Genomic DNA, 22,043 nt, shown 5'->3' with positions numbered 1-22,043 from the left:
CATTTATCAACTTGTAGAGTCATCAGATGATCAGAACCAATTGCAAAATGATTTAGATAAGATACCTGTATGGTAAGTAAAGTGGCAATTGACTCTATATAATTAAAAATGTGAAGTCATATACATGAGTGCTAAAAGAAATCCATTAATTTTTGGTTACATGATAAATCGCACAAACCTAAAGGCTGTAAATTCAAGTAAATACTTAGGAATTGCAGGTATCAATAACTTAAATTGAAATGATCACATGGGTAATGCTGTAGGGAAAGCAAACCAAAGACTGTGATTTATTTGCAAGAATAATTAGAAAGTGCAACACCATGCTTGTTTGCCTTCTTCTGGGTTATTACTGTGCTGTGTGCAGTCTACACCAAATGGGACTGACCAAGGACATTTGAAAAGTTCAAAGAAGGGCAGCTCATTTTGTATTATCGTGAGATAGAAGAGGTAATGATACAGTCATGATATGTGAGTTGGGGTGCCAATCATTAAAACCAAGGTGTTTTTCATCATGGCAGGATCTTCTCGTGAACTTTCAATCATCAGCTGTCTCCTCATATTGCTAAAGTATTTTGATGGTGCTCACCTGCATAGGGAGAAATGATCACCATAATAAAATAAGAGGAATCAGAACTCGCACAGAACAATTTGAGTGTTAGTTTTTCCATGCACCATTCGAGAGTGAAACGGTAGAGAAATAGCTTTAAGGTTGTTCAATGAACCCTTTGCCTGGCACTTAATTGTGGACTGCAGAGTAATCATGTAGATGTAGGTGAAATCTGTGGAGAACTACTGCAACTTACATCAATTTGAACGTATAATTTTTGCCCCACACAGTTACCTTCATTACCAAATTGGCCATTTCTGAGTGATGTCCCGTATGTATCTTAGATCTACTGATCCCGTCTTGTAGTCAGGCGGTGTGACAAATTTGTTTTCTCTCCAACATTACTCAGTATCGCATCGTTATACACCCAATCCACCCATCTGATCTTCAGCATTCCTCTGTATTAACACCTTTTAAAAGCTTCTAATATCTATTGTTTGCTATGTTTGGCCACCTTTAATGCCTCATTTCCTACACTTAATTCCCTCGGCATCATGTGGTTTGATTAGACTGCATTCGATTATCCTCATTGTACTCACATCTTCAAGATACTGTTTCTTCCATTTTGCTGCTCTTTAAAGTGCTGTGATGTCTCTGAATTAAAATCATATTGGCAGACCTCGGTTTTAATTGTCCTTTATGTTGTGCATTAATATTTTGTGTAACATTGATGATGAAATAGGTCAGTGACAAACAAGTGGACTTCAGTGTTGCTTGTCATGTACACTGGTAGTTCAGTATACCATTGCATGGCATATAAAAATAGCTGGCGCGTGGAGCCTCAGTGGAGTTGTTTGGGGCTGTATACTGTCAACCAGACACCAGGTAGTGTACTATTGAAAGTGAAAGTAACTGTTATTGATGCATATGATACCATGGTTCATATATTTATTACACATGCATTTGTAGTCCTACTTGATTCCTCAGCATAAGCTAGATAAGTAACATACTTTACAATAGTGGACAAAGGGTGTTAACGTTTGTATGTAATGATAAGACTCTTTGTTAGTTGGTGTGGTATTGCATGCCCTTCTATTATCATAAAATTTTCTAATTTTGTGTTGTGTCCAGTCTACCGGGTGTAAACATAAATATTAAAACTAGTTGCAACGTAATATAGGCTTTGCAATATAATTCCTCACAAGCGACTTCTAATCAGATTGTGTGCCTATGGACTATTGCCTCAGTTGTGCAACTGGATTGCTGTCAGAAAGGTTGTAGTTGGTAATAATTGATGGAAAGTCGAGTAAACCAGAAGTGACTTCTGGTATTCTCCAAGATAGTGTTATAGGCTTTTTATGGAATACTTAAAAAGTCTTCTCTAGGAACTCTCAAACATTTATTATATCCTACCTGCAGTATTTAATTTTTTTTCTCATTGTTCATTTTTTTAATCCTAGACGAAGTTCGAAATACCAGCAATGGAAAATCGGCAATTATTTTCATCTCCTTGGTTTACAAAGAAGAACCTACAGTCTTTGGGAGATAATATAGAAGACGTATCTATAACATTTACATCTTTGACATCTGAACCTGATATTTTAAATCAAACTTTCTGTAAAAAGGATTCACCCAGCATAAATTCATCATTTCGACACATATCTGGTATAAAGGTAAGGTTGTTTAGTAGTTCTTTCTGTGTGTAGTGTACATTTAAGGCTAAACAATTATTATCTTACAGTTAGTTCCATAGGTACACCAGCACTTGCTGATTCCATTCATGTACCTTTTATCATTTGCATAAGTGCTCCTGTAGAAACAGCCATGTTGTAAGAGGCTATATTTGTTACAACTTTCCTATAAATCAAAAGTATTTTTTTTTTAAAAAAGCCTTTACAAGCTAGTTAATTTTGCTTATTTTCACCTAGAATGTAACTCTGGAAATCCTTGGAAAAAAGTTACCAAGAAAAGAAATTCCCACATTACACTCGACATACTATTTTTTTATTATTATACCTTTCTCCATCACTAAGGTTTTTGAAATGGAGGAGAAGGTAGATGAAGATGAGATGGGAGACATGATAATGCTTGGAAAAATTGACAGAGCACTGAAGGAACTAAGCCGAAACAAGGCCCCGGGAGTAGACAACATTCCATTAGAACAACTGACAGCCTTGGGAGAGCCAGCCATGACAAATTCTTCCATCTGGTCAGCAAGATGTGTGAGACAGACATCAAGAAGAGTAGAAAATTCTAATTTCAAAGGAAGCAGCAGCAGCTGACAGGTGTGAAAATTACTGAACTATCAGATTAATAAGTCACGGTTGCAAAATACTAACACGAATTCTTTACAGACGAATGAAAGAACTGGTAGAAGCCGACCTCGGGGAAAATCAGTTTGGATTCCATAGAAATGTAGGAGCACGCGAAGCAATACTGCCCCTACGACTTGTTTTAGAAGATAGGTTAAGGAAAGGCAAATCTACGTTTATAGCATCTGTAGACTTAAAGAAAGCTTTTGACAATGTTGACTGGAATACTCTCTTTCAAATTCTGATTGTGGCAGGGGTAAAATACAGGTAGCGAAAGGCTGTTTACAATTTGTACAGAAAGCAGATGGCAGTTATAAGAGTTGAGGGACATGAAAGGGATGCAGTGGTTGGGAATGGAGTGAGACAGGGTTGTAGCCTCTCCCCGATGCTATTCAATCTGTATATTGAGCAAGCGGTAAAGGAAACAAAAGAAAAGTTCGGAGTAGTTATTAAAATCCATGGAGAAAAAATAAAAACTTTGAGGTTCGCCGATGACATTGTAACTCTGTCAGAGACAGCAAAGGACTTGGAAGAGCAGTTGAACGGAATGGACAGTGTCTTGAAAGGAGGATATAAGATGAACAGCAACAAAAGGAAAACGAGGATAATGGAATGTAGTCGAATTAAGTCGGGTGATGCTGAGGCAATTCGGTTAGGGAATGAGACACTTAAAGTGGTAAGAGTTTTGCTATTTGGGGAGCAAAATAACTTATGATGGTCGAAGTAGAGAGGATATAAAATGTAGACTGGCAATGGCAAGGAAAGTGTTTCTGAAGAAGAGGAATTTGTTAACATGGAGTATAGATTTAAGTGTCGGGAAGTCGTTTCTGAAAGTATCTGTATGGAGTGTAGCCATGTATGGAAGTGAAACATGGACGATAAATAGTTTGGACAAGAAGAGAATAGAAGCTTTCAAAATGTGGTGCTACAGAAGAATGCTGAAGATTAGATGGGTAGATCACATAACTAATGAGGTATTGAATAGGATTGGGGAGAAGAGGAGTTCGTGCACAACTTGACTAGAAGAAGGGATCAGTTGGTAGGACATGTTCTGAGGCATCAAGGAATCACCAATTTAGTATTGGAGGGCATCATGGAGGGTAAAAATCATAGAGGGAGACCAAGTGATGAATACAGTAAGCAGATTCAGAAGGATGTAGGTTGCAGTAGTTAATTGAAGATGAAGAGGCTAGCATAGGAGAAAGTAGCATGGAGAGCTGCATCACATCAGTCTTTGGAATGAAGACAGTAGTTGTCCTTGCATGCCATGTCTTATAAACAACAATTAATTAATGGAACTGTATTGCTCCAATTGTCTCACTTGCATATTAATACTGTCAAGACTACTGTAGTTGTGAATTATTCTTAATGTACTTTGCTCAACAAAAGTTTGAAATAGTTTTAAAATGTGGTCTACAATATTATAGGCTTCATTGACCTGCTCACTTCATGCGCTATGCGGTTAGACCATATACTGTGTGATGTGTAGTATTGGCATGCTTTGTGGCCATTTCCCAGTCATGTACACATACTGCTACCACAGCAGCAAACTGCAATCAGTCCAGTATTGACAACAGTTTCATTCAGTTTGTGTTTAGCACTGCGATAACATTCCACATTGAAGTATACAATACTTTCATAGATTCAGAATAGTGGCTTTACTTTCAGCATGTCATACACAGCAATATGTTGCCCATCGGTTACATGTCACTGTAAGTGGTGTATCTAAGATGTGGAGATAGTACAGAGTGTTGGGAAATGTGAACAATAGACCTCACTGCAGTCATCCTCTTATGACAGTAGCAATGCAGAATCATTTTCTCCAGCTGTTGGCTCATAGGCACCTGATAACTACTGCCTGAGATATTGGAAATGACTTTGCCTGGGCAACAGGGATTTGTATCTCAGACAAAACAATGTGGAGGGTGGTCTTCTCTGCAGAAGACCAATGAGAAGTTTTGCTCTGAACACCCCCCCGCGGGTCCTAGGTTTAGAATAGGCCCGAGGTATTCCTGCCTGTCATAAGAGGTGACTAAAAGGAGTCTCGCATATTTCAGCCTTTATGTGATGGTCCCTTGTAGGTTTTGACCTCCATTCTTCAAAATTTTCCAAAAGAGCAAGCCAGTTGGGGAAGGGTGCCTTACATGGTGCATTGTGTCCATCGTGCATTGAGATCTCCAGTCCAGTTTCTCATCGTTGCATTGCAGTGCTGCCGATTCCCCATCTCTTCGGCGAGGACACCTTCCTGGGTGCGTTCTCCACTATGCACAATGCAGTGTCGCTTTCTGCATCGACAATGACTATGTGCTTCTTTGCACCTGATATCGAGCACAGTAGCCAGTCTGTTGTGGTGGGGCTGCCATGTACCCTGTTGGTTGTAGCCCCCTGACAACACAGGGATTGCTCTGCTGATGCGGGCAACATTAACTCCCCACGTATGCCAAGGGGTAGATATCCATACCCCTGGGGCATCAGGACTCTCAGCAATGGCAATCCTGCGAGGTGGCCTTTGCTGTGGCTAGGTGGCGCCCATGGGGAGGGCCCCTGATTGAAGTGGGTGGCATCAGGGCGTATGACACGTGATGAAGCATAGTCCATCATCTCTTGCTGGTGGTGAAACACCAGCAGTCTCTAAGCGATCACGAGCTCAATTCAACGCACAGAAGTACGACTCCAAATCATTCCGCTCCCTGGCCGCACCATGGGAGGAACTTATACTGTCGCTCCATGGTTTTCGTGTCCAAGTTGGTGCCTTTCATAGTTCCATCCATATCCAGGAGAATGGAGTCCCGCAGGGCTCTGTATTAAGTGTTCTATTTTTAGTGGCCATTAACGGTCTAGAAGCATCTGTCAGGCTCTCCATCTCACCTTCTCTGTATGCAGACGACTTCTGCATTTCGTACTGCTGCTCAAGTACTGGTGTTGCTGAGCGGTGCCTTCAGGGAGCCATCCACAAGATGCAGTCACGGGCTCTAGCCCACGGCTTCCAGCATTCAGCCACAAAGTCGTGTGTCATGCACTTCCATCGGCGTCATATCGTTCATCCGGAACCAGCACTTTACCTTAATGATGATCCACACTCTGTAGTGGAGACATATCGATTCCTAGGACTGGTTTTCGACACTTGATTGACTTGGCTTCCTCATCTTCGTCAGCTTAAGCAGAAGTGCTGGAAGCACCTCAATGCCCTCCGTTGCCTGAGCAACACTAATTGGGGTGCAGATCGCTCTATGCTACTGCAGCTCTACAGAGCCCTTGTCCAGTCCCGAATTGACTATGAGAGAGTGGTTTATAGTTTGGCAGTGCCTTCAACGTTGCATTTACTTGACCCTGTGCACCACTGTGGGGTTCGACTAGCGACAGGAGCTTTTAGGATGAGTCCAGTCACCATTGTACTGGTGGAGGCCAGAGTCCCTCCATTGCAGATCAAATGTGTGCAACTGCTCGCCAGTTACGCAACACACATTCATAGTTCCCCTGAGCATCCGAATTACTGTCTCCTTTTCTCACCCGCAGCAGTAGTATCTCCCGCATCGGTGGCCCAGGTCGGGACTAAAGATTGCGGTTTGCGTGCAGTCCCTTCTCTCCGAACTGGAGTCCTTCCCTTTACCACCTCTACTTGCAGTCCATTCACATATGCCTCCATGGTGTATGCCTTGGCTGCAGCTTCATCTGGATCTTTCATGTGGCCCTAAGGACTCCATTAGCCCTGCGGCTCTCTGTTGTCACTTCCTCTCGATTCTTGACATGTTCCAGGACTCTGAAGTGGCTTACACCAACGGGTCAATGTCTGATGTTGGTGTTGGCTTTGTCTACGTGAACGGCAGCCGTATTGAACAGCATTCCTTACCCGATGGCTGCAGTGTATTCACTGCAGAGCTGATGGGCCATTTCTTGTGCACTTCATTATCTCCGTTCATGCCCTGGGGAGTCTTTCCTTTTATATATTGACTCCTTGAGCAGCCTGAAAACTATCGACCAGTGCTACCCTTGTCATCCTTTGGCATTGTCCATCCAGGAGTCCATCTATGCCCTGGAACGGTCCAGTCATTCAGAGGTGTTCGTCTGGACCCTTGGTCACGTCGGAATCCCAGGAAATGAACTTGCTGACAGGCTGGCCAAGCAGGCTATACAGAAACCACTTCTGGAGATGAGCATCCCCGCAACTGACCTGTGTTCGTTATTACGCCGCAAGGTTTTTCAGCTTTGAGAAACGGAATGGCAAAATCTCAGTACGCACAACAAACTGCGAGCCATTTAGGGGGCCACGAATGTATGAAAGTTCTCGATGAGGGCATCTCGCAGGGACTCTGTGGTTCTCTGCAGGCTCCGCATTGGCCATGTATGGGCGACCCAGGCAACCTCCTGCGCCGTGAAGACCCAGCTCAGTGTCGGTGCGGCGTCTGGTTGACAGTGGCCCATATTCTTCTGCTGTGTCCTTCTTTGGCAATCCTGTGAATTTATCCTCAGTTGCCAGACTCATTGTCATTGATTTTAGCAGACAATGCCTCATCGGCTGATTTGGTTTTGTGTTTCATCCATGAGGGTGAGTTTTATCATTTGATCTGAGTTTTGGAGCCTGTCCTTTGTCCCTCTGTGTCCTCCACCCTAGTGTTTTTGAGGTGAAGATTTTAATGTGTTGCAGGGGGTCTGGCTATTAATTTTTATTTTCTTGGTCGGCCAGCCACTGTAATCTGCTTCCTGGTTTTACTCTCTTCTGACTGTTTCTTGCATCTCTGTTGTTCTCTTGTCCTCTTTTGTTTCTTTTAGTGTTTGTTGCGCTTCCTTCATTCTTGTGGTCTCCTCTTTCTTTTCATTTTATGTTATACGTTGCATATATTTTAGTCTCACACTTGTGGCATTGTTTTATTAGTAACAAGGGACCAATGACCTCATAGTTTGGTCCCTTTCCCCTCTTTTAAACCAACCTACCTACCTACCTACCTACCTACCTATCTACCTACCTATCTTTCGCACTGAACAAATGGAACTGATGTAATCAAAGAACCTGGGCTGTTGCACATCAACATTGGACCATTGCAGAATGAAGTAATTTCATGTTTGCTGATGAGACCAGGATTAGCTTACTACTGGGCACTAGATGTGCTAGGGTTTGGAGAAGCATTAGACGACACCAGGAATACTGATACATTCAGGAAGTCCATCCTTTGCAGGTGTAGGCAAAATGTTCTGGATGGCAGTAACGGTGGGACAGCGACCCCTCTCATTCCCATCTACAGCAATTTGACTGGTCCCCGATACCCCCAAGGGATCTTACAAATGATAGAAAGGTCCTACAAGCGTGAAGTCAGTGACAACTTCATCCTAGTTGATGACAATGCAAGACTGCACTGTACTTCAGCTGTGTCTTAGTATTTTCAAAGATGCAACATTAACGGAATGCATTGGCCAGCACAGTCACCAGACATGAATTCACCTGAGCATGCATGGGACCTATTGAAGGTGGCCATTGCATTATGTCTGAATCCACCTGACCATCTTCAGAACCTCACTGAAGCTGCCTTTGAGGTACGGGGCCTCATACCCCAAGATAAAGTTGGTTTCATTCAGAATGTGCCTCGAAGAGTGGAAGAACCCATCCGTGTACAGGTAGGACATACTACTACAGACTGATTATCATCATCATCAGTGGGTGTAGTGTAAGAAGGGATTGTAGTAAACTCTGACATTCCAAACGTTTGTTGAGGTGTGTATTTTGAAAGTTCCAGTGTTATAGATTTCAACACAGTGTGATCATATCTGCCAAAGACAGAAGTACAATAGACTGTTGCTAATCCGGCCCTCAGTAGTCCGGCCTCTCAGTAATCTGGCGCACATCCAAAAACACGTGTACAATGAATTATTGTGTGCAACAATGCTTTATGTACTGTATTTGAAATAATAGCTTTCTTTACTGTTCGGAATCACGTCTTCTAAAAGAAAACACATTACACTAAACCTCAAGCAGAAACTTGAAATTTTAGGTAAGTTAAATTGAGGTTCTTCGCAAAAAGCCATTGCTGCTGAGTTCAATTTTGGATGAGCAAACTATTTACGACATCAAAAAGAAAGAAAATGTTATTCGACAGTACTCAACATAAATGGATAGTGAATTTGGAAAACAGAAGGTTATGCTAAAGAGCGAGAATGAAGAATTGGACGTAGCTGTTTATAGATGGATCATACAACAACCTAGTAAAGGAATTTGTCAGTGGCCCGACTATAAAGGAAAAAGCAGCTGCATTTAACAAACAACTTGGCGGTAGTTACTTGTTTGCAGCGAGCGAAGGTCGGCTATCGAACTGGGAAAAACGGCATGGCATTCGTCAGCTGACAGTCACCGGGGAAAGATGCTCAGCTAACAATGTGGATGCTGATGAGTTTGTAGGCAAGATACAGAAGAAAAGAGGAAGAAGATTTAATTGCTGATGCCTCGTAAAATACTGATGAAACAGGACTCTTTTACAAGATGCTTCCTTCAAAACCATTAGCTGTCAAGAACGAGAAGGAAGGTCGTGGTTACAAGTAACAGAAATAGCACGTAACATTAATGGTGTGTTGTAATGCAAATGGGAGTCATAAACTACTGCTTATGGTGATGGGAAAATCCCAACATCCACGTTGTTTTCAACACACTGACATAAATATTCTACCAGTGCAGTACTGCACTCAGAAGAAAGCGTGGATGGACAGACAAATATTCTCTTGGTGGTTCCATGAAATGTTTGTACCAGCAGTGAGAAAAGAGCTAAAGAAGAGAGCTTCCACTGAAAGCTATCCTTATAATTGACAATGCTTCCTGTCATCCTTCAGATGTTTCTCTAAAGTCCGATGGTATACATGGACAAGTGCTCTTCCTCTCATCCAATATGACAGCCCTAATTCAGCCCAAGGACCAGGGAATTTTGGAATCAATTAAATGTTATCGACATTCACTTCTCATCTCTGTTCTGAACGAAAGTAAAAATGACTCTATTGAGACTATCCTGAAGGCGTGAAAAGCAATTAACATACAGGATGTCGTTTTCCAAGCAGCCAAAGCATGGGATAAAGTGGAGAGTGCTACCATAATGAAGAGCTGGAGAAAATTGTGGCCATCCATTGATGCCGAGTTGGATCCAGTGGTGAGTGACAGGGATGAGCCAGTCAGCCCGGAATTATCAATTACTTTGTACACTGGCATATTCCACATCCTTCCAGGAGGAGAAGAAATTGATGATGAAGATGTTACTAAGTGGCTGAATGAGGAAAACTGTGATACAGACCAAACTTTAACAGGCAAAGAAATAATCAAAAGCATGCAAGAGAAAGTAATGATGAAAGTGATGAAGAAAAGGACAGAGGATGAGAGAGCATGAAGATTTCTCACACTGCTGGTGCTGAAGCTGCCGAGGTCTTCCTGGATTATATTATGCAACAACCAGATACATGCAGTACCGATATAATGCTTGTAAAGCGGTTGCATGATAAAGCATGCCACCGTTGCATATCATCATTGCAACAGTTAAAAATTAGGGACATGTTTCATAGTGAATGATAAGACTGTATAATTATGAACAGTATGCACTCAAGAACTAGGTTTCCTTTGAAAATGAATGTATATTTGGATTTAAAAAAGTACACTCCTGGAAATTGAAATAAGAACACCGTGAATTCATTGTCCCAGGAAGGGGAAACTTTGACACATTCATGGGGTCAGATACATCACATGATCACACTGACAGAACCACAGGCACATAGACACAGGCAACAGAGCATGCACAATGTCGGCGCTAGTACAGTGTACATCCACCTTTCGCAGCAATGCAGGCTGCTATTCTCCCATGGAGACGATCGTAGAGATGCTGGATGTAGTCCTGTGGAACGGCTTGCCATGCCATTTCCACCTGGCGCCTCAGTTGGACCAGCGTTCGTGCTGGACGTGCAGACCGCGTGAGACGACGCTTCATCCAGTCCCAAACATGCTCAATGGGGGACAGATCCGGAGATCTTGCTGGCCAGGGTAGTTGACTTACACCTTCTAGAGCACGTTGGGTGGCACGGGATACATGCGGACATGCATTGTCCTGTTGGAACAACAAGTTCCCTTGCCGGTCTAGGAATGGTAGAACGATGGGTTCGATGACGGTTTGGATGTACCGTGCACTATTCAGTGTCCCCTCGACGATCACCAGTGGTGTACGGCCAGTGTAGGAGATCGCTCCCCACACCATGATGCCGGGTGTTGGCCCTGTGTGCCTCGGTCGTATGCAGTCCTGATTGTGGCGCTCACCTGCACGGCGCCAAACACGCATACGACCATCATTGGCACCAAGGCAGAAGCGACTCTCATCGCTGAAGACGACACGTCTCCATTCTTCCCTCCATTCACGCCTGTCGCGACACCACTGGAGGCGGGCTGCACGATGTTGGGGCGTGAGCGGAAGACAGCTTAACGGTGTGCGGGACCGTAGCCCAGCTTCATGGAGACGGTTGTGAATGGTCCTCGCCGATACCCCAGGAGCAACAGTGTCCCTAATTTGCTGGGAAGTGGCGGTGCGGTCCCCTACGGCACTGCGTAGGATCCTACGGTCTTGGCGTGCGTCGCTGCGGTCCGGTCCCAGGTCGACGGGCACGTGCACCTTCCGCCGACCACTGGCGACAACATCGATGTACTGTGGAGACCTCACGCCCCACGTGTTGAGCAATTCGGCGGTACGTCCACCCGGCCTCCCGCATGCCCACTATACGCCCTCGCTCAAAGTCCGTCAACTGCACATACGGTTCACGTCCACGCTGTCGCGGCATGCTACCAGTGTTAAAGACTGCGATGGAGCTCCGTATGCCACGGCAAACTGGCTGACACTGACGGCGGCGGTGCACAAATGCTGCGCAGCTAGCGCCATTCGACGGCCAACACCGCGGTTCCTGGTGTGTCTGCTGTGCCGTGCGTGTGATCATTGCTTGTACAGCCCTCTCGCAGTGTCCGGAGCAAGTATAGTGGGTCTGACACACCGGTGTCAATGTGTTCTTTTTTCCATTTCCAGGAGTGTATATCCTGTTTTAAAATTGTATCCTTCGGTTTAATAAAATACAGTACACTATATCCCCAATGTTTTAAAAATAAATAAAAAACAAAATAAATGAATAAAATAAATTTCAGATACTCAATAATCCAGCACTTCTCCTAATCTGGCATCCATATGTGCCAGGAATGGCCAGATTAGCGACAGTCTAGTGTAATTAAGTTGGATACACTGCTGAATAAGAAAACTGCAATATCTTGAAGTAATAATAAGATGGTAAAAATTTTCTGCCATGGATGACTAACAATGGTGCTTCAGTCTCCATTTGCTGATTGTCATTAAGTGGCATAGGGCTTCAACATTAGGTAGTAAATGAATGTGTTTCTGGGATGCTTCTACGAAAGGCCACTCCCTACTGTCGTCTGTGAGTCAACAATGTGGTTGGTAAATCGTTTGACTGGTGTAAAACTGTTTTCTTATATGCTGTTAAATGGTGAGAGATAATTAAGCATTGTGTGGATCTAGTGTGCAAAATGTGCTCAAGGAAGTGAATATTTTGGCTTTTAACAGCATCCCTATAACACTCATATAGTTGTGCTGGTATATTAACGTAAACCCTTCACAACCTGTGTTGCAACAGACTACCGAACAAGGTGGCGCAGTGGTTGATAGCACACTGGAATTGCATTTGTGAGGAAGATGGTTCAAACCCATGTCTGGCCATCCTAATTTAGGTATTCTGTGAGTTCCATAAATCTCTTCAAGCAAATGCCGGGATGGTTTCTTTGAAAGGGCACAGCTGACTTCCTCCCCCATCCTTCCCTAATCTGATGGTACCGATGATCTTGCTGTGTGCCGCCTCCTCCTCCCCTCCCCCCCTCCCAACACACACACACACACACACACACACACACACACACACACACACACACACACACACCAAATCAATCAACCTTACAACAGACTAAAGAATGTAGCCTACAGTTAGTGAACTGACATGTTGCTAAGCAACTCCTACCAATCTGTGGTTAAAATGATCGTTATGAACACTGTGGTATGGGTCATATTTTTGGGTACAATTTTGAGTCTTGTGCTGTTGCAGTTAGTCTTTTTCAGTGATAAATGGCTCAGATTATGTCAACATTTATATAAGAATGGGGCAAATAATAAGAGGGTTTTCTTTTTTCAGCATGCCTTAGTTATCAAAGGTGGCCATGTAGTTGTTATGTGGCAATGTTGTTGCCCAATTGCACATGTTGCAGGATTATCTCAGATGTAAAGAATATATGAGTAAGAAGACAACAGTAGGAGAGCAAATGGCTTTGAACTCACAAAAATGCTGTGAGGTTTAAATCAACTGCTGGGGACCAAGATTTAGCCATTTTAATAACCAGCATTGAAACAAAAGTCTATCTGTTACAGGAGTGCACAGAAACCTCACTGTGTCAGTGAGTGAGTGCTATTACTGTCCACCAACACCTTCATGCTGCTGGTTTCTTCATTCTCCACAGGCTTAGGAACCAAACCATTATATCTTATTATAGAGAAACAAGCAGTGTTTTGTTGCCAGTACCTCCAATTTGGTGAAGGATTTTGGGACTTGGTGGTATGGTCCTGTGACATTTTTAATTTTTTGTGTGTCTGGGATATTGTTTCTATGGGGACTTTGATATGTTGGTACTCTCCAAATAATATTGTTGCCACATCACAAATTGTAATGATAAACTTAGCCATGAAGGATAAGATGCCTGCAGCTCGAATTGAAGTGCTAGAGTTCTGTCGTGGATGGATTCAGGATGACACACTCATGCTGCCAGCTGGTCGGCCTTGCTGTCTAGCACATAGTGTAAAGTAACAGTAGTGTGCAAACATCAAATAAACTGAAGATTGACTGATCAGACACCCAGATGTTGGAATGCATGCAGAGTCTGCAGACTGAAGTGCAATCAAGCCTACCTTGGCATCAGTGGTGAGAGACTGGGAACTGCTTTGGATATGTACTCGAGACAACTCAGAGCCCGCCGGAGTGGCCGAGCAGTTAAAGGTGCTACAGTCTGGAACCGCACGACCGCTACGGTCGCAGGTTCGAATCCTGCCTCGGGCATGGCTGTGTGTGATGTCCTTAGGTTAGTTAGGTTTAAGTAGTTCTAAGTTCTGGGGGACTTATGACCACAGCAGTTGAGTCCCATAGTGCTCAGAGCCATTTTGAGACAATTCAGAATTTTGTTTTTTGCAGTGTTGGAGAACATATAGTGACACCAGCATGTTGCCAGCTCCTGTGTGTTTCCCGTCCCTTGAAGACTCTTTGAATTGTTGAAAAGTGAGGAACTGCAGCCTTTGGATTAAAATTAAAAGCAGCACCTTATATTTTATCTGTCATCATTTACGCAACAATGTTTTAAATTTTTGTTCACTAAACAATGTAGTGATTCTCATATTGCTAAAGTCATAGGGCAATGAGAATTTATGGTCCTCATAAGTAGGAAAAAAATTTATTTTTTTTTTTTTTTTTTTTTTTTTTTTGAGTTTTATGATTTTTTTAAATATATCTTTCAACAAAACTGGATTTTTTTCATTGGATGCTCATTTTTGCTTAATAATTGAAAATTTAATCTTGATATAAGCAAGTAAACAGTTGGAAACTTCCCTGATTGAACCCACATGATGCAAGTTTATCAGATATGTAAAATAAAAATTTGATTTCTGGAGAAAACTCCAGCAACCAGTCACTTTTAGGAATTATTAACCGTAAAACTATTATCTGTTTTAGGGCTTAAGAGCATAGTATCCTCCCATCTTCAGATGATATTTTTTTAAAGGTTTAACATATTACATATAAGAGGTGTGCGTGCGTGCGTGCGTGCGTGCGCGCGCGCGCTTTCTGATGGATGATGGTGGGTCAGGGTTTGTATAAATCTGAGCAGTGACATAAAATCCCTTTATTACTTTGCAACAGATCATATTAGTAGCTCAAGTCCACATGTCAGGTGCTGGAAGGTGGGCATCAACCCACCAAGGCAGCTGAACATCATTGTGAAGACACTTGCAGCTATCACTCACCACAGCCCAGCTGTGGCATGACATAGCATAGTAAACATAACCAGCAGAGCTGTCTAGAACTGATGTGACAGACTGGCACAGCCAGGCCAAATCCAGGATTGGCTGGCAGCCTATTCTATGATGGTGGGTGACAGAGCATAGATGTTTGGTGGGTGAACCCCAGTGGGGTATCTGGGTGGCGGATCTGGCACTGGCTGACATCTGATAGGTCAGTGGCCAGGCGGACCTCAGTTCGACACCCAGCCCATGGATGTTGCAGCTGCACCCCTGGCAGGATGACTATGGAATGGTAGCAACCTCACAGCGGAAGCAGACACCTTGACGAAAGCCGACTTGGTGACTTGCTGATTTGATGACCTGCCTGGCTAGTTGGACAATATTTATACACACCAAAGTGGGTTTTTGTTTGTTGCTGCCACAAATATCATCTACACCGCATACCGAAGTGTCGCTGGTTTCAGTAACTAGCTGGGCACAGACCGGCAGGCAGTTGGTGGCACCCAGTGGTTGGCTTCAGATAATAGTGCACCATTATTGTGGCAAGTGTTCTTTTTACGTCATCGAGCTTTCTTTCCTAGGTTTGTGTCCGTCACAGAGTCTTCATCTAACAAACACAGTATTATAAGAATATGGAAAAGATAGAGAGGTGGTGTTGAGCAGGCACAGTGAAAAAGGCTGCTAAAATATAGATAAAATATTTAAGCTTGCAGAGAGAGTTCTCCATCCAAAGAAGAAAACACGCACAAGCTGGATGCTGGGCCCTGACTGCAGCTATATTTTAGCAGTTGTTTTTCGTTGTACCTGTCTCTTTGTGGTGAGTAGCAATCTATCCTTTCTATGTTGTTGCTATTCTATCCAGACTTCCAATCTATCATACAGGGTCTGCCCCAAAATTCCTGAAATGAAATTTAAAAATAATTTATTCAGTATCAGTCTAAAATCTTTTCAGAACTTTCCAAAGTATTCTCCCCCCTGCTTTGTTACACCATTGCCAATGCTTTACTTAATCATTGACGGTCACCTGGAAGCCAGCGGGAGTCTCGTCCAGTGTGATCATCGTAGCTGCTTTTACCACCTCAAGCATTCAATGCTGAATTCCGTTCAGGGTTTTTTTGATCCTTGGGAATAAAAAGAAGTATTGCCACACCCATTTTGGCCAGCAACTTGGAGACAATGAGCTCGGTGTGGCTTGACGCATTGTCATAGTGCGCAATCCAATTGTCGCAAATTTCTTTTCATGTGCATCAAATCCTGTTGCACAACCATTTGAGCACTTCACAGTAAAACTCCTTGTTGATGCTTGTCCTTGTGGCACAAATTCACTGTGAACAACAGAGTTTCTGTTGAAAAACATAATGAGCATGGCCTTGACTCCAGATTAGCTCAACCTTGCTTTTTTTCAGGTGAGGAGGCTCCTTGGTGTGACACTTGCTGCTCCAATTCTTTGTTTCGGGATTGTACTAAGAATCCATGTCTCATCCCCTGCGATCACGCTCCTTAGAAATTATGGGTCCTTTTCATAGTGGTCAAGAAATTCCTGGCACTTCAGCAAACACTGCTCCTTCATCTCACTCATCAGGACTTTTGGCACCATTTTCACACAGACTTTCCTCATTTGAAGATCCTAGTTAAAATGTGGTGAATGATTGTTTTGAGTATTCCACATGCCTCTGCAATCGTCCAAACACTTAATTGTCCATAACTTGGTGCACTTTTTGCATTGAATCATCTGTTTGTGATGTCTACGGGCGTGCCGAACAATTGTCGTGACTGTTGGACTCCTGACCTCCCCGCAACCTCCTGTGACATGTAAAATTTTGGCTTTGTTTCATTGCCTTATCACCATAGGCCTTTCAAAGAATTTCAAGCACCTCTGCCCCAGTTTCACACAGTTTGATTGTAAAATGCTGCTCCCAAAACTGCTTCATTTTTGCTTGATGATGGTGCAGTAGATACCTCTGTGCAGGACGTGACCCTGTATCAACTACTGCCTGCAAGCAACTGACACCAGCTCTGTTTGAAAACTTAACTCCCTCACCAACTTCTCTGTCTGAAACTCCATCGTGACAGCCAGCATTGTCAACTACCAGCAATTATTCTTATAACTTTTGGAACGGATACTGTATGTATATTTCAACCTTGAAATTAAATTTTCTGATGTAAATCCACAAATGTGAAAGAATGATCGGTTAAACTCTGATTCTTACATATTATATGAAAGGACACTGAAAAATCAGACTTACTGATTGTTGTTGTTCCATTTGCCCACTGCAAAAGTAACATTGTGAGTAGGGTTTGAAAAGTGTGTGTTAAGCATGGCTGTCTCTTAAAAAGAAACTGTTCTTCATTCTTTGTGACAGATACTTTGAAATGTCACAACTTCTTTTTAAGTTAGGGAATGTATGGTCATGTCTTGTAGACACAGAGGTCAGTTGGAATAACGAGAAACTGAATCACTAATATGAACTTATTTTACAGATATCTTCAGTTTGTCTCGTTAGTGGTACATGTCCTATAGAGTGGAAACAAAGCTTAACTCAACAAACTCTCAGTAAAGACAACACAGTCATTATACAGTTGTATGCCAATAAACATATCACTTGTAGTATCTAAAATCTTTGAGTAGTTTCTTAATGAACACCTGCAAAATCAGGCTTTCAAAAACACTGGCACAGCAGCTGCATTAATTAAGGTGACTGACTACATCAAACATTTTGTGGACAGATGTGAAGCAATCATTTTCTCTCTGCTTGATTCTAGCAGAGCTTTTGGTACTGTTGATTCCGAAGTATTAATTACAAAAATGCAACAGGTGAATAACCAAACACTGCTATAATGCAGTTCAACGGCAACTTAAAAAGCAGACATCAGAGATTTGTATATAGATTGGAGAGGTCAACCTGAGAAAATGCTCTCAGGGTTGAGTTATTGGGCAATTGCTTTCCTCATCATGTATTGATATTTCATCTGTGTGATGTTCTTGTAACTATCATCTTTCCACCATATCAGGTATGAGTTTTGACTTCTATTTCCTACCACAGTGGGTAACCCCCAGGGGGCTTGTCATTATTTGGCAGGTTCGTGCTTGGCTACCATGGGGCCTCAGCCTTTGCAGCATTTTTTCCTTCCTAACTGCATGTCGATCCTCTTGCTATTATTTTTCCCATCCCTTGGGGAACATGTCTGTTCGGAATGGCCGCATTGTCTGGCATTGATGCAAGAACAGTCTCACCTTTGTTTTTCACTCCCTTTTCCTTTCTTTGTTTCTCTTCTCCTCTCATTCCACTACTTCGGTGTTTGAGGTTCCCATTTTTCTTCTTCCTCCCTGTGCTCTCCTGAAGGCCGGCCCACGCATCTGACCCATAACAGGTGACTGAGTAACACGTAATTCTCAGCCCCGGGTCTACAGGTAGGGTTTGCATCTACCCCCTGGTACAGGCCAGGCCTAGGGAGGGGTGATTGCCAGAGTTGCAACCTTTCCAAATTGCTGATTGGTTCCTCTGTCAAGTGTTCGGGAGGTTTGACCTGAGGTGTGAACAATCACCTAAGGCAGATGCACCCCCTTGTGAAGGTAGCCCCCAGTTGGAAGGAGCATGCCTTCAGAGATGCCGGCAGTCATGGGGAATTTTCTTGCAATGAGTCAGTCGTCCTCACAATCAATGTATACAAAACGTAATGAGGCCATTGATTCAAAGACCCTCCCCGCTGCACCATGGTTCCTCGTGGTCTTACATACTGAAGACAGTCAGTCCTTTGCCACAGTAAACCTGTGTAGTATTCAGAAATATGTTGATGCAATTGCTGGCCCTGTGAAATCCTGCATCATTTACGGAATGGCACTTTGCTTTTGGAGACTACTTTTGATTCTCAAGCACAACAACTGCTTGCTGTCTCGTTTCTCTATGGCTACCCTGTTCATGCCAAGGCCCATACAACTTTGAATTCTTCCCGTGGTGTAATTTACACCAGGTTGCTTAAGGGTCTAAGCGAGGACAAAGTCCAATCGTACCTCTCTGATTGGGGTGTCATTGCTGTCCATCATGTAATGAAAAAGGTAGATTCCTCCTTAGTGCCCACCCACATTCGTTTTCTCGCCTTTGATAGAGTGGTGCTCCTGCCCAAGATCAAAGCAGGCTATGAAATTATCACCTTGCGGCTGTACATTCTGAACCCGATACGCTGCTACCAGTGTCATCATTTTAACCACACTAGAATGTCTTGTAGACACCCAGCCAAATGTGTAACCTGTGGTAGGGATGCACACATGAGCGATTGTCTGCCTCCTCCTCTCCACTGTATCAACTGCAGTGGTTGCCATACCACCCTCTCAGGATTGTCCTGTGTGTCTTGATGAGTGGGCTGTCCAGAAGATCCAGGTTAAAGGAAAAGTGCCTTACCTAGTCGCCCACAAGTTGCTGGCTAGTCGCAAACCACACGTTCTCCTGTCTGGGATCTATAGTTCTGTTCTTGTTAACAGGACATGGCCATGCAGACATGCAACCTCCAATTCTGCTCTTATTGGGAGCTGTGCAGCAGGCCGTCAAACTCTCGCCTCAAGGGGAGAAACCACCAGCTACACAACTAATAAGTCTGAAAGGACTGAAAGAGTACTCCCGTGAAGACTTCCTCCATTCCTCCAGCCAAACACCTGAGTCTTCCTCTAACCAGAAAGGCTCGAAGAAGTCCACCAAAGGCAAATGGTCTTCTTCTTCGCCAACTTGAAAATCCTCCTTGACGGTGTTGCCACGTTATATGTTAGCCCGGCTGGCCTCCGTGTCACGGGTTCACACCACAACTGTTTTTCAGTGTTTGACTCCACAGACTGACTGCATATGCAAGCTGATGCTTCTGTGTGCCCCATGGAGCAGGATCCTCCTGCTTCTGTGCCCTGTAGTAGTGACTATTCAACAGCTGTCACTCGGCAGCTGCTGAGGTGACACACCTACATGTCTTCATCATGACCAGTGGAACATTTGCTGCCTTTGGTCCCACAAAGAAGATTTACGGCTGCTTTTAGCATTGCAGTGGCAGCTTGTAGTCTGCCTTCAGGAAACGAAATTGCACCCTCAAGACCACTTTGAGCTTTCACATTTCTTACTGGTTCGTTTTGACCTTCCCCCTGAGGTCTGTATTCCATCTCATGGGGGCATCATCCTGCTCATACGGGATGACATTCATAATCATCCCATCTCCCTGACTACCCATCTTCAAGCTGTTGCAGTTCACCTTTTCCTTCCCCACATGACATTTTCCCTCTGTACCGTTTATGTCCCACTGTCATTCAATGTCGCGAGGGCAGACTTCCTTCAGCTTATTGGGAGCTACCTCTCCCCTTTTGCTAGTCGGTGACTTTAATGCACATCATCCCCTTTGGAGTTCTCCCAGGACCTGTCAGAGAGGTGCCCTCTTGGCTGATTTTCTTAACCAACTTAACAGCTTCTGCCTTACTGCTGCAGAACGTTCCATTCCTCACACTTCCTCTTTATCATGTCATGTCCCAGTCCCTTGGTGGACTGAGGCATGCCGCGACGTAATTCGCACACCAAGACATGCTCTCCGCATTTTTAACCACCATCCTACGATGGCAAACTTCTTCTTGGTTGGCTCTACAGTCCTTGAAGAACCTTGGCCTCTTGTACCACCTGCCTCCATTCTACTCTGTCCGCTGCCTTCTCCAATTTCTTATTCCCATTGCCTTTTAGATCTTCTTCCATATCATCCAGCCACCTTTTCCTGGGTCTATCTCGTCTCCTTCTCCCATCAGGTTTTCCCATGAAAACTTTCTTGACACTCTGAGTTTCTGGCATTCTCTGTACATGTCCTTCCCATCATATTCTTCCCTGATTAATTTTAACAACAATATCCATCTGTCCAAAAAGTGATTTTAGTTCTACATTTGCCCTTTCTCTCCAGTCATCTTCCTCTCCCACTGCTCCAAAAATCCTTCTCAGTATCTTTCCCATCTCAATAACCAGTTCTCCTTTAATGTCAGTACCCAGCCTTCTGATCCATATATTACTATAGGTCTTAATATGGTCGTGTATATTTTGATTCTTGTATTCTTACTAACATTCCTCAAATTAAATATGTACTGCAAGGCAAAATAGCAATGATTTCCACTCACTATCCTTTCTTTAATTTCTACTGCCACTTTATTGTCCTCCATTATTGCAGAACTTATCTATTTAAATGTTTTTACTCTTTCATATTCTTTCCCATTCATTACTATTGAATTCTTTTGTCTGTTTATATTGGGCTCCCCCATCACCATATACTTTGTTTTGTTTATGTTTACTTCTAAACCTACTTCTCTTGCTGCTTCCTCTAACGTATTGTAGTTCCCCTTTAGTGCCCTTACATTCCTTGCCATTAGTGCTACATCATCTACATATGCTACCACTTGAACTTGCCGATTAAGTATTGATCCTCCTGGGTTTATTGGAATTTGCTGCATCACCTTTTCTAAAACTAAATTAAATAGCATTGTAGAGATTACATCTCCCTGCCGTAGCCCCTTCTGTACTTGGATTTCTCCAGACAGTTCTTGCTCTATTCTTACTTTACACACTGTTGCTTTCATTGTCATTTACATTAAATTGACCAGTTTTAGTGGGATTCTAAATTCTTTCACGATCTGTATAATTTTCTTCCTGTGTAGGCTGTCATACGCTTGCTTAAAATCAATGTACAACTGATGTAGTTGCTTGTCATATTCATAAATCTTCTCTACTAATTGTCTTAATAAAAATATATGATCCATCGTGGATCTGTTCCTCCTAAATCCAGCCTTGATAGTCCCCCAGTATCCCTTCTATCATCCCGGCAAGTCTGGAGGCTAAAATTTTACTGAATATGTTATATGTTATGTCCAAGAGAGTGATTCCACGATAATTACTACATTCTGACTTGTAACGGGCAGATAATTCCCATGTTCCAGTCCTTAGGCATTACCTCCTTTATCCATATTTCCTTTATCAATTTTTGCACTGCCTCCTCCATTTTCTTTCCCTTATATTTTAATAATTTGGTCCCTATGCTGTCTTTCCTGCTGCTTTATTATTTTTTAGACTCTTGATAGAATTCTTCACTTCCTCTAGCTCGTTACTACTTTCTCTTCCC

The 22,043-nt window shown here is 43.1% G+C and overlaps 1 protein-coding gene across 2 annotated transcripts in view; it reads left to right on the top strand.

Moving 5' to 3' along the window:
* The window catches only part of LOC126095175 (uncharacterized), a 189,541-nt gene that overhangs the window by 65,034 nt on the left and 102,464 nt on the right, over positions 1–22,043 (top strand). For both annotated transcript variants that reach the window (XM_049909908.1, XM_049909909.1), the window contains exon 4: positions 2,008–2,220. In XM_049909908.1, the coding sequence (XP_049765865.1) occupies positions 2,008–2,220 (213 nt within the window). The remainder of the gene's footprint in view (positions 1–2,007; positions 2,221–22,043) is intronic.

The sequence above is a fragment of the Schistocerca cancellata genome, chromosome 8 (assembly GCF_023864275.1).
Source record: "Schistocerca cancellata isolate TAMUIC-IGC-003103 chromosome 8, iqSchCanc2.1, whole genome shotgun sequence".
In the NCBI taxonomy this organism is placed as follows: domain Eukaryota; kingdom Metazoa; phylum Arthropoda; class Insecta; order Orthoptera; family Acrididae; genus Schistocerca; species Schistocerca cancellata.
Note: the sequence above shows the minus strand (reverse complement) of the source record. Positions and strands in the feature narration are given on the sequence as shown.